Source organism: Podarcis raffonei, chromosome 10, assembly GCF_027172205.1.
Source record: "Podarcis raffonei isolate rPodRaf1 chromosome 10, rPodRaf1.pri, whole genome shotgun sequence".
NCBI classification, from domain to species: Eukaryota; Metazoa; Chordata; class Lepidosauria; order Squamata; family Lacertidae; genus Podarcis; species Podarcis raffonei.
In genome coordinates this window covers 71,870,698-71,883,612 of record NC_070611.1, presented here as the reverse complement: position 1 = coordinate 71,883,612, position 12,915 = coordinate 71,870,698, and the positions used below count along the sequence as shown (strand labels likewise).

At 48.2% G+C, this 12,915-nt stretch overlaps 1 protein-coding gene across 1 annotated transcript in view; it reads right to left on the bottom strand.

The window, feature by feature from the left end:
• Window positions 1-636: 636 nt before the first annotated feature.
• Window positions 637-12,915, bottom strand: part of UBE2H (ubiquitin conjugating enzyme E2 H) — a 64,594-nt gene continuing 52,315 nt past the window's right edge. The window contains exons 4-7 of the mRNA XM_053407005.1: window positions 10,950-10,989; window positions 9,191-9,243; window positions 8,035-8,163; window positions 637-3,172 (exon numbers count right to left, since the gene is read on the bottom strand). Of these exons, the coding sequence (XP_053262980.1) occupies window positions 3,048-3,172; window positions 8,035-8,163; window positions 9,191-9,243; window positions 10,950-10,989 (347 nt within the window). The 3' untranslated portion in view covers window positions 637-3,047. The remainder of the gene's footprint in view (window positions 3,173-8,034; window positions 8,164-9,190; window positions 9,244-10,949; window positions 10,990-12,915) is intronic.

Sequence of the window (12,915 nt, the reverse complement as noted above, 5' to 3'; positions counted from 1 at the left end):
GAAGCCTGAAAGGTGGTTTTCAAAAGGAACGCGGGCGTTTCGGAAGGGACGGCAGGGGGGCTGGCGACTGGAAGTGGCCTTTCTGTCTGGTCTGGCTGAGAGCGGAGCAGCTCTGCGAGCAAAGGGGATCTTGGAAGGCCGAAAAAAGAGAGAGGGGGACAGAAGGAACTGCGCTTAGATCAGTGGTACCAGAGGAGAAGGGAGCCTGGTCTACTTAACTCATAAGGTCGGTCCTCACAAACTTATCTTTCCAGGTGGATTCCATTCCACTAAGAGCGTTTTGCCAGCCTTCCCTGACACCCGGAAAGTAAATGCAGAAGAAGAGATCTTTGCAACTGCAACGCACAAACAAGGGGTCCGATCAAACAGGAATTTCGAAAATGGGTCTTTTGCACCCCAGGGGCGAAGTGTGTGGATGTTGGGTGGGGGTAGAGAGGAGAGTCGTGCTGCCTTTTCTTGGGGGTGGGTGGGATTCCACTGAACACGGACCGTCTCTGCATTTGGAACCCCTTCCGCGCGTTTGATTTAAAAGCCAGGACTGTTGAAATCAAGAACGGGTGTTTGCTTAGAAGAGCTGTGTACGTCAGAGTTGTTAAAAACTGACTGTGCACCAGGATTGAGATTCTTCCCCCCCCCCCAAGGAAAAAGTTACCTGCGTAAAGTAAAGGGAATTAGAACACTAATATTTGTATATACAATATTGAAAAAATACAATTTATTTTGTTTAAATCGGTACCACCATCACCACTGCCACCTCAGCACTCAAAATCTAGACCTAAATAGCACCTAAGAGGCCACCACACAAGCAGAGAGCATCTCTAAGGCCAACTTCGCCAACTTTGTGCCCTCCGCAGGTTGCTGGGACTACAACTCCCATGAGCCTCAGCCAGCACGCTGGCAGGGGCTGATGGGAATTGTAGTCCATCGACCTCTGGAAGGCACGAGGTTGGTGAAGGCTGGTCTCAGGAGCCCTGCAGCAGTAACAGAGCTCTCCCCGCGCTCCTCCAGAGTCAAGGAAATGGCACAGAGTTACATATTCCATATTAATACTAACCCACCTGCCCCCCAAACAAGCCATACTTGCTTAAAGGAGAGAACTTCAGCTCAGCTACTATAACCATATTACTGTTTTGCTTTTTTTTAATTTAGAAAGAAAGAAAGAAAATAAAAGGTTCTTGGTTGTTGTTGTTTTTTTCTTCATGCCCGTAATTCAACTTCTTGGTATGCTTTTGCTTTATTAAAGGAAAATGATCATGCCAAAGTTAAATTCTACTTTACATAAGATCTTTTCAAAAGGGGTGGGGGGGAAGCAAACTGATTAGGCTTTAAGATTGTACTCTCTCGACGCGTCTTCCCCTCGCACCCCAGAACAATCCACAAAATTCTGACGGCGTTTCAGGGGAATCTGGGGAGGAAATACAACGGACTGGGCTTAGCCTGATATTCAGAATTCTGCTCAAATTCAAATTCCGTTTACTGCCCCCACCCCACCCCACCCACAGACATTGCACCAAAACTGCCCTCCCCACATCCTGTCCAAAAAGAAAAAGAAAACTCTTTACAAATACATCAGAGGTAATGTCCAGATTGCAAAATCCACATCTTGCCGGGCGTTTTCCTTGCCATTATCCATGTTCAAGTAACATCAGCATCCCAGGTAGGCATTCAACGTATGAGGGGGGTTCTTTTACCATTCCATTTTGGGGGGAGGGGGGATGGGGTGGAAGGGAAGAGAGAAGGAATATTTGTGTGTTCAAAAAACGCTCAAGAAATGAAAAGGGAGGAAGAATCTAATTCGGAAGAAAATCTCTGAAACCAGCACTCTTATTATCAATTCCCCTTCCAAAACAACAAAAAACCACTTCCCAAGCCCATTATACTGGATTTTCCTAGATTGTCTGGCCTGCTTTATAGAAGGGCCACAAGTGAGCAAAGGAAGGAACTAGCAAACTTGGGAAACCACTGATGGAATCGTGATCAGCGGCAACTCGGGTGGGGCGGGGGGCAATGAAACTGTCCATGGGCTTGTAGCGCTCTTGACAAATCCGACTTGTAAGAAGACCTCTCCGGAGGAGGTCATGGGCACAGTGCTTGAAGAGACATCAAGGAGTGGAATAATCACAACTGCCAGTGGTTTTAACAGTGGGGCCAAAAATGGATTGGGTGTGACGCGCTCCAGGAAAGCTAAGCCAAAGTTGGACTCTGCTTGCTTTCTGTCCCTTAAGAGTAGTAACGGCGACAGAGGCAGACGGACACCGGGGATCCAGACCAGTAAAGTTGACTTTTGACTGTCCAGTCGCAGGTTTTCAAAAGGTCCCCCGAGCAAACCGGACCAATCGCCAGTCTCTAGCGGCAGGGCAGGAAGTCCGCGCAAAATGTTCTTTAAGCCAAAGAAAGGCGCCTTTGTCAGAACCACTTCGAAGAAGTCGGCGTATTCTGGCGACAGTGTTTCGTTTCTTAAAAATGCAACTCCGTTTAAAGTGTAAAGCGGCCGAGCTGAATCGAAAAAGGACCTTTCCGACTTCACTGCCTCTCGCGTTTATCCCCCAATATTTCTCTCCGACGGTCTGCAAGCGCTGCTCAGCTTTTGCATCTGAGGGTATCCTGTCATCTTTGGAACCATTAATAATAATAATAAAAGTGGGGGGCAGGGAGGAAAAAAAAGGGAACATCCAGACCCTCTCCCTAGCAAAGCAGCTGTTTTTTTTTGTGGTTTTTTTTTAGGTTGACAGTTCAGTAGCCCACAAGTTGCCTTTGCTCAAATGGAATTATAAACGGATGCCTCGCATGCATCTGGGCTGCATATTGCTACTGAGTGGAATGTGGGAAATGCGCTACGATGCACTTTTGGGCTCTGAGAAATGACCAAAAGAAATCAAGATCTAAAGGGTGATATATATATATATGTATATATATCTCAATGCTATTATTCATAAAAACCTTGTTTAGTAATAAAAAATTGCTTTGTTTAAATATGAATATTATAGTCTGCTTCTCAGCGCGTGGTTAGGAAGTCAGTCTTTCTGAAAAGCAGGGTGCTGCTTCTACTACAACTCCATATCCTGGGCCTCGTCCTCTGAAAAGTCAGACATGGAGCTCTCCGAAGAGCTGTCCCCAGTGCCTTCTTCCTGCTCTTTTAGCGCTTCCTCTGTTGCATATTTCTGAATGTATTCTGGATGGGGGGAAAGAGAAAGGTGGGGGGTGGGGGCAGGGGAAGAAAAAGAGGGACGATCAACATACACACTAAAGGAACACCCTGAGGTCCCTCAAAACAACATGGCTAAGCAGACCACAAACTGCTTCTGGACACCTTAATGTGCTTTTTCGACATGCCTGCACATGCCCACCCACCAAAATGACCCCCAGATTTCAGCAAGGACAACCCCTTGCTCAAACATTAGTACTTGCCTGAAAAATCTTAAAAAGCAAGATTTAATAATAATAATAATAATAATAATAATAAACAGTCAACATTTGCACCTGTGATAATCTTGCCCGTTTTTCTGTGCTTTTGTGCCTTCCAGTGTATTTATTTATTTACTGCAGTTATAACCCCACCTTCCTCCCCAAAGAGACCCTGTAACTGGTTCTCCCCCTCCTTATTTGACCCCCAACCACGATCCTATGAGGTAGGGTTAGGGCCCAGCGGTTCTCAACCTGTGGGTCCCCAGATGTTGTTGGACTACAACTCCCATCATCCCTGAGCTCTGGCCTTGCTAGCTAGGGGTGATGGGAGTTGTAGTTCAACAACACCTGTGGACCCACAGGTTGAGAAAGGCTGGGTTAGGCTTAAGGGCAGTGCCTGGCCCCTGCAAGTTCACTGAGCGAGCTTTGTGGCAGAGTGGGGATTTCAACCCTGGTCTCTCAGGTCCTGGTCCGATGCCCTAACCAGTACACCACCACTGGCAGCTGGGACTCTCATGACGTGCTCGGCTTGGGAACGCATCTCTGTGCAAAACACAGAAAAGTCCTGAAGCTGGAGGGGTTGGGAAGAGCTCAGCAGAGCACACCGTAAATGAATGGAGAGGGTAGAAACCTTCAAAACTGTAGGGAGGTGCAGAAACACGTTTCTGAATTGTTTCTAAAGCACATGCGTGTTCTGGGTGCTGGACATCACACAGGACAGAAGGCAGAGATTGCAAGCCTGAGGGGAGGGGCCTAAGACAGACCAGGAGATCACAAGGACTGGGGAGAGGAGGGGGGCAGAAGAGATAGTGGAATGAGACCAGTTAGCGGGAAAACGACAAGAGTCAAGGTGTGAGTTTTTAAAGCCTGGTGTCTAACTATAAAAATGGGAGGATGGATTCCAGGAAGTTAGGAGCACCAATGCTGGGGGGAAAGCAGGACAGGTGGGGAGCAGACAGGGGAGCTCCCAGAATATCAGTATTCTGTGTTTTGCTTTACATAGGAGAGCATTCAGAAAAGTGGCACGCACCCTCCTCCTGAGCTCTGCAGTGGTACAGTCTACTGGTTCCCTTTGTGTCAATGTAATCTAGCAGGGCTCTCTGCGTGTTCTCAATGCGCTGGGTGATGCTCAGCACTAGCCACTGGGTGCAAATCTCCTAGGACAGCTCCATTCATCGCCTCAGACTCTCAAATATGCATTTTGGTGTGTGTCAGAACAACCCACAGCCCGTATCCCTTCTTAAAAAAAGCCATTCAGCAAGAAAGGGCTTCCTGTTTCGGGAAGCTGAACCAATTACTATATAGCCCAGGAAGGATGTGTGTTACAAAATTCCATGTTAAGAAAAGATGCTCAGCGGCCTGTGGATGTCGTATCTACGCAAATGAGGCCTAAATCTCACAGCCTGCTTCTCAGTGCCAGTGGGAGAAGAGCTCATTCTGCACCCAAGAGAGACCCGGGAGGAGGAACGGCTATAAAAGATTGCTGCCTGCTTCTCCACAATGTGGCCCAGCTTTGTCAGAGTCCTTCTGAGCAGGCCTGAGCGCAAGGGCCTCTCTCTAGAGAACTGGAGAAGGCAATCGTCACAGAAGTACCGTATTTTTCGCTCTATAACACGCACCCGACCAAAACACGCACATGGTTTTTAGAGGAGGAAAACAAGAAAAAAAATATTCTAAACGAAACAGTGGATGTATGATTTTTGTGGTTCATGCTGTGGCCACAGACATGTGACCTGACGGTGAGTTTGGGGTAGCCCAATGCAAAAATCCTGAGGATCCATGTGGATCCATGCTTTGTAACCACGTTTTTGCACCACTGCAGCCCCAGGCAAAAGTGGGTGCGTGGTTTTTTTTTGTGCAAGCTGTAGCCATGGACATGCTATGTGATCTGCTGGTGAATCTGGGGTGATCCGTGTAAGCGGCTCCTCTCCTCTCCCGCTTTGCTCCTTTAAAGCAAGCAGGCTCTCTGTCCCTCTCTCCTCCCCACTCAGAGGCTCTTCTCCCGCTTTGCTGTTTCAAAGCGAGCCACGGAGGAGGGAAGGAAGGGGAGCCATGGATCCTCTGCTCACGACTGCAGCAGATCCCCCCGCCATCCATAGGCATTCGCTCCATAACACGCACAGACATTTCCCCTTACTTTCTAGGAGGAAAAAAGTGAGTGTTATGGTGCAAAAAATATGGTACTTGCCACTGGCCATCTACTGCTGCGACCAGTTAAGAGGCAGGTTTCCTGAATTCTAGCTCCAACACATTGTGGGCTGATTCCTCTAAAGCAACGGGGCCTTGTGGGTCCCCCCCCAGGGTTACACCAGAAAGACTTCTACGGCTCCATCAGTTAAAAAGGGAAGACGAGATAAATTATGCATTTACAGAACCTTGTCTCCCAGCGCAGAGGAGCTGCTGCAACTCAAGGCATCGGCGCGGAGGCTATTTTTAAGCGCCACTGTCGCCAGAAAGCTCTTTGCATCATGTCAGTGCCTGAGCAACTCCCAGCTTGTAGCTGCCTGCCTGTCACGCAACTGGGGTGTGTGGGGAGAGGTGTGGCAGGACATCCCAGATCTACCAGCCAATGTCATGCATAGCAAAGCTAAAACAAGGGATATTTTCATAGTGGTGGTGATGATGGGGAGTTGCTGTGGAAGTCCCAGATTGATTTTGATGTTGCATACTCAGTGGTGTAGCAGGGAAAAGGACAAAATTGTCCATTAGTTCCTTCTCTCACCAATCTTACACACATCTTGAGCTGGGGGCAATTCTTCTCTCTCCCCTAGCTAGTGTAGTGGAAGTTATAGCACCTGCTTTTGATAACCTACAACCTGTAAAAGGTAAAGGTAAAGGACCCCGGACAGTTAAGCCCAGTAGTGAATGACTCTGGAATTGCAGCACTCATCTCGCTTTACTGGCCAAGGGAGCCGGCGTTTGTCCGTAGACAGTTTTTCCGGGTCATGTGGCCAGCAGGACTAAGCCGCTTCTGGCAAAACCAGAGCAGCGCACAGAAACGCTGTTTACCTTCCCACCGGAGTGGTACCTATTTATCGACTTGCACTTTGACGTGCTTTCGAACTGCTAGGTTGGCAGGAGCAGGGAATGAGCAACAGGAGCTCACCCTGTTGCAGGGATTCGAACCGACGACCTTTCAATCGGCAAGCCCAAGGTTCAGTGGTTTACACCACAGCACCACCCGCGTCCCACAACCTACAACCTGTAAAAACCATCAACGGGAGTGTGAAAGGATATCCTTGGAAGAATCTGCTTGCTCATGCTCTATTACGAATGCGTCAAGGAGGTTTGTGCGGGGAAAACCCCAGCCTTGACCAAGCCTGAGTTAAAGTAGACTCCCTGTTATTCGCACTGAACTGAGCATTCAGCTCAATCCAGGCCTACTCTGCCTCTGAGATTGTGACTTGCTGTATTTTTCGCTCTATAAGACGCACTTTCCCCCTCCTAAAAAGTAAGGGGAAATGTGTGTGCGTTTTATGGAGCGAATGCAGGCGGGAGGCTCTGCTCAGCGCTCCCTTTAAAGAGCCGCGTGGAGCGTGTGTGCGGCTCTTGGGGGTTTTCCCCGAGGAGGGAGAAGGACTGCCCTTCTCCCTCCTCAGGGAAAAGCCCCCAGGAGCCACACACACTACTCCATGCGCTCTTTAAAGGGAGTGCGGCTCTTGGGGGAGCCTTAGCCGCACACAGCCTCTCCCGGGTAGGGGATGAAGGCTCCCCTTGCCCAGGAGAGGCTGTGCGCAGCTATCCCATAAGCCAGGATCCCACTTGCTGTCCTGGCTCATGGGATTCAGAATTCCCCCACCCCGTTTTCCTCTTCCAAAAGCTAGGTGCGTCTTATGGTCTGGTGCGTCTTATAGAGTGAAAAATTCCTGCACGTGTGCAAGGCTAAGGTGAGGGAATGCCTTTCTATAAGCCCGTGCAATTTATAGGCCTGTTGCTGGCATCTGTCTGTCTCGAGAGACAAGGGAGTGCAAGCCTTTGGGGATGAAGTCAAACCGTTGCATTAGTAGCACTGAAGTGACCTCTCCCGGGAGCAAGCCAGGGCAGCATGTGTGGGGGTCCGGGGCTGCCCAGACAGCAAGACCACCCCCCCCCCCAGCCTCACTGATTTGGTCCAAAGGAAAGCAGAGCAAGACGTTTGGCACCAGCTTGGCTGCAGGAGTTGCTGGCAGGAGGTGTGCTGAGATCTCCCCTTTTGTGTGTGGGTTCTCCAGCGGCCACTGCTATTTATTTATTGAATTGATTTTATTTATTTGCTACGACCAAATAAAGTTGCTTTAAACATCACTGTGGTGTGGTTACACAAGAAATCCACCACGCTAGACACTGGTTCACCAAACCGAAGCTTGTTGCCCTGTTTTGCTTGTTTCGTAACTGAGCAAGCCTCCTTTTCCCAAAATAAGGCCTGGTGATTCTCCCCCCCCGCCTTTCCTTTTAAGGCTAGCTGGCCTCTCCCAAGTGAGATGGACACCTCAGTTAGACGTTGCTTCCCTTCACCTGGGAGGTCAGCAACTGGCTTGCCAAAGCCGCAGCATAAGCAAGACGGTGCCGAGTTCTTCAGACCCAAATGCTCTCCGTGACAAAGTTCCAGGACAGGCTGCTAATGGTTTCTTGCGCTTCCAAAGCCCTTACCTTTAATTTTCTGTTTGTATTCTTCTGGTCGGTGAAGGTACATGGCTGCCGCGTCACCATTAAGGGGATCTATGGGGTTGGGGTACGCCAGCAACTGGGGCAGGAACGACTCAAATATATTGGTAAGATCTGAAAATCAGCAACACAAAAAGAATTTGACATGTAACGCCTGAAGCTGGCCTTCGAGAGAGCCATTTGCCATGATCTCTACTACCACTACAACATCTATTCGGCCAAAGCGGCTGTGCCCCCACCTCACAGGACTTAGCATTCCAGTAAGATGGAAGCAGTAAGATGGCCCTGCTCACCCAGACGGCCGGCTAGCTAATCTTATCCATCGATCGATCAATCAATCAATCAATCAATCAATCTATTATTTCCTGCCTTCCTTTCAAGGAGTTCAGTGTGGTGCACATGCGTCTCCATATTATCCTCACACAACAACCCTGTGAGGTAGGTTAGGCTGAGAGTTGGTGACTGGCCACCCAAGGGCACCCAGTGAGATTCATGGCTGAGTGGGAATTTGCTCATCCTTGGTACAGTGGTACCTCAGGTTACATCCGCTTCAGGTTACAGACTCCGCTAACCCAGAAATAGTGCTTCAGGTTAAGAGCTTTGCTTCAGGATGAGAACAGAAATCGTGCTCCAGCGGCGCAGCAGGAGGCCCCATTAGCTAAAGTGGTACCTCAGGTTAAGAACAGTTTCAGGTTAAGAACGGACCTCCGGAACGAATTAAGTACTTAACCTGAGGTACCACTGTACGTGGGGGAAGTAAATGCTCACTCTTTTTAAACTATCCTATTGCTAAAGTACCGCTTGTGAAGGTCTGTATATCAGCTGAATTTGTTTAACACAATTGTAATGAATTTTAATGAATATGCCAACTCTGTTTTAGTACTATAGAAGCAATCTTCGTTGTCCTTGAGAGCATTAACCCCTGGGATGCCAAATTCTAGAGCGTGCTATGTTCAAGGTGAAAGAGTTCCTAAAATGGGTGCCAGCGTTGCAATGGGGAGACTCTTGCTATCTGCACACTTCAAAGCACATGTGAAGACTGTGCAAGACTGTGCTCTCAGACAGCAAGCTAAAATGTGTGCATGCACACCCAACCCTTGTATAGTACAAAAGCACCGACGCCATACATTTCTTAACTCACCGTACAGAGCTGTCCAAGTCTGATTAATTACATCTAGACATACAGTTCCTGACCTGAAAGAGACAAACAAGGGTTGGCTTCCATTTGCAGTTAGGCAGTGCTGGTCTGGTACAGTGGCTACACGAGTTCAGATCTCCCCTTCCCTATTAACACCCAGTATGTTTCACGAAAGTGGGCAAAAAAGGCAGACTGGAATCTACAGGAAGACCTTTGGGAGACTGGAAAGGTTTATGGCACCCAATGGGTTACCTAGTTCCCTTCCCCTAAATTAAGTTGCTGAAACACAGAAAGGTGTGTGTGTGTGTGTGTGAGAGAGAGAGAGAGAGAGAGAGAGAGAGACAGACAGACAAGAAGAAAAGAAAAAAGAAAGATGCAGGACTTGAAATATGAGCAACAGCGTTAATTATTAAGATAAATATCGTATTTTTCGCTTTATAAGACGCACTTTCCGCCTCCTAAAAAGTAAGGGGAAATATGTGTGCGTCTTATGGAGAGAATGCAGGCGGGAGGTTCTGCTCAGCGCTCCCTTTAAAGAGCCGCGTGGAAAAGTCCCCAAGAGCCGCACACACACTCCGCACACTCTTTAAAGGGAGCACGGCTCTTGGGGGAGCCTTAGCCACGTGCAGCCTCTCCTGGGCAGGGGATGAAGGCTCCCCTTGCCTAGCCAGGAGAGGCTGTGCGCGGCTATCCCATAAGCCAGGACAGCAAGTGGGATCGCTGCGCAGAGATTCCGCTTGCTGTCCTGGCTTTTGGGATTCAGAATTTTTCTTCTTCTTGTTTTCCTCTTCCAAAAACTAGGTGCCTCTTATGGTCTGATGAGTCTTATAGAGCAAAAAATACGGTAGGTTAAAATGGATGTATTGAATAGTTTACGTGAAATTACACAGCATTCAAGGGTAAATATGGGAACCATGTAAGGGGAGGATGGGAAGACAATGGATAAAGTAATTTATGGTCTATGTTAAAATCTGTAAAGGTTTTTTTTTGGGGGGGGTGAAAAATCAAGGAAGAAGGAAGGAAGGAAGGAAGGAAGGAAGGAAGGAAGGAAGGAAGGTAGGAAGGTAGGTAGGTAGGTAGGTTCAGGAGTAGATTTTTTGTGTAAAAAGACAGCTCACTTCTGGTACTGAAAAAGTCCCAGGGCTGAGCTTGTGCTGTTATTGCCTCTGGCTCCAGTTGGTAGACTTTGATCCTGCAAGCTGGAAGCCTGCCCACAGGTATGCTAGAGCATTTGACCTAGTCTTAACCAAGAGGGCCCCCAAAGCCACAGTTTACATGGATTACATATAAATGCCTAGCCACACAGACTGATAAATCCAGACAATATGAACTTGGGTTACCATTTTAAGCCATAGCGCTCCATCTTCCATTTAGCCCTGCAGGGCACAGGGTTTATTCAAAGTTGTGCCCGGATTGAGCAACCTGCCTGATGCTGGAACCCTAAACTGAGTCTCAAGAATCTTCTAAAACATTAAGGAGATCCCCAGTAGAGAACAGAAAATGGAAAGGGTTCTCTAAGGGCAGGGTGTCTGAAAACTTGTGTAAGCCCCTGACTGCTTGCCTTATCCTCAACACAGAGGGTGAATAAATTGGTCTTCACAATCTTTCCAACTTCTCTCTCTCTATATATATATATATTAACACATCACATATCCATTCTCTTCCCCTTCCTGAATTAGAAAAGAAGCTATGCACCGAGTTTAAGAGATAACCCTCCCCCCTAAATAATTTTGTTTAGTACAAAACATCTTCAATCACTTACGCTTCGTCAATATTGGGATGGAAAATTTTATTCATGAATCCTGCAATGGAGACAAACAAAGGAGATGTTAGCAACCTTTATCACCGTTATCTTTTATTTACTTAAGAAAACTTATATATGATTGTAGCGAAGCCTCTAAGTGGTTTACAAGAAATATTAAAATGATCAATAAAAAAAGTTGAAAACACTGAAAAGTAATTAAAATTAACTGGGGGAAAAAAGAGATCAAAACAAATCAACATCTACATTTCCGGACAGGCTTGCCTAAATGAAAATATTTTAAGGAATGTTGTTGCGCTGAACAACTAAAAAAATGGCATGCATGTTCCTAGTTTTGTTATGGCGAAAGCCACGGGTCCCTAAAGCACAGTGTGTTGCTCCGCTCCTGAATTCTGTCATTCATGCATGGAAAGGAAGAGTGGGGGATCCAAAACTACAGTTTCCCATTTGAAGTTGAGCAAAACTTACTGTCAGCCAAGCACCACCAAAGCAGATGGGGGCTGGCTTTGGAGACGTTGCAGACTAGAGGCACTCAAGAAATCAGAAATCACCGCATTATGTTCACTGCATCTCATGAAGCCCATCTTACCACACCATGCTGAGATGCAATGGTTGGGAGTTCCCAAGGCTTAATAAGAGAGACACAATTCACTGATTTGCGCTTCCCAGAACCTTAGTAGCTGCCCCTGTCTGAAGCCCAAAAATGGCTGCAGGCTCAGCAGCTGTATCCATTTCCATGAAAACCATTAGGTAAAGGTAAAGGTACCCCTGACCATTAGGTCCAGTCGTGACTGACTCTGGGGTTGCGGCGCTCATCTCGCTTTACTGGCCGAGGGAGCCAGCGTACAGCTTCCGGGTCATGTGGCCAGCATGACTAAGCTGCTTCTGGCGAACCAGAGCAGCGCATGGAAATGCCGTTTCCCTTCCCTCTGGAGCGGTACCTATTTATCTACTTGCACTTTGACGTGCTTTCGAACTGCTAGGTGGGCAGGAGCAGGGACCGAGCAACGGGAGCTCACCCCGTCGCGGGGATTCGAACCACCGACCTTCTGATCAGCAAGCCCTAGGATCTGTGGTTTAACCCAAAGCGCCACCCGCATCCTCTTTTACCAACTCCCAATTAAGCTCGGCCTGCAACTGGCTCACTCCTTGGGCTCTGTCCAACTCGAGTCACTATTTAGGTGAAATGTGCGCACCAGCTCCCTGAATCTTTGCTTGGTCACCTAGGACCCAGTGCCAAGCGGATACTGCTTGAAGGCCTTGCCATTGGGACTTCCCGGCCTGACCCACAACTGCCATGGCACGGGCGGGGGTGGGGGGCAAGTGTCCAGCTGACTGGGTGAGCCAGAGGCAGCTGCCACGCTCCTCTTGGGAGCCCAACGTCAAGTTCTTCTCTGCATTGGGTTTTTTTGTTTTGGCTTGACGTTCCCCCACTCCCCATCCAGAACAGAACTCGCAAGTAACGGAATAGGGTGAGGGACATACACTCTCGCGTGGAATCATGTCGGCGTTTTGCCTTGTGCTTTTGACAAGCAAGAAGACACTTTTCGGGAGTGTTGGACACGTTCTTGCCAGCCCATTCCAAAAGCACAGCAAGCACGGCCATTAATGTTCCAACAGCCTCATCAGATGATCAGGAGTACTGGCTGGCTGCCCTGTGACCTGCTATGAGCATCCAAGCAGCTCTGCTTGCACATATTATTATATTATCTTCTCCTCCCTCCACCCCAAACAGTGTTTCTGTCTCCCCACCCTACCCCCACAGATGTTGAGAGATTCTCACAGGTAGAAGACTACCTGGGCAGAAATCTAGCATGCCCCTTGCATAGCAAGGCACATCAGATTTCCAATTCACCAACTTCTGGCTGCAAGGCAAGATCCTGTCTGTAGTTAAAGGAAGCTAACAGCCTTGCAAGGGACGCGGGTGGCGCTGTGGTCTAAACCACATAGCTTAGGACTTGCTGAT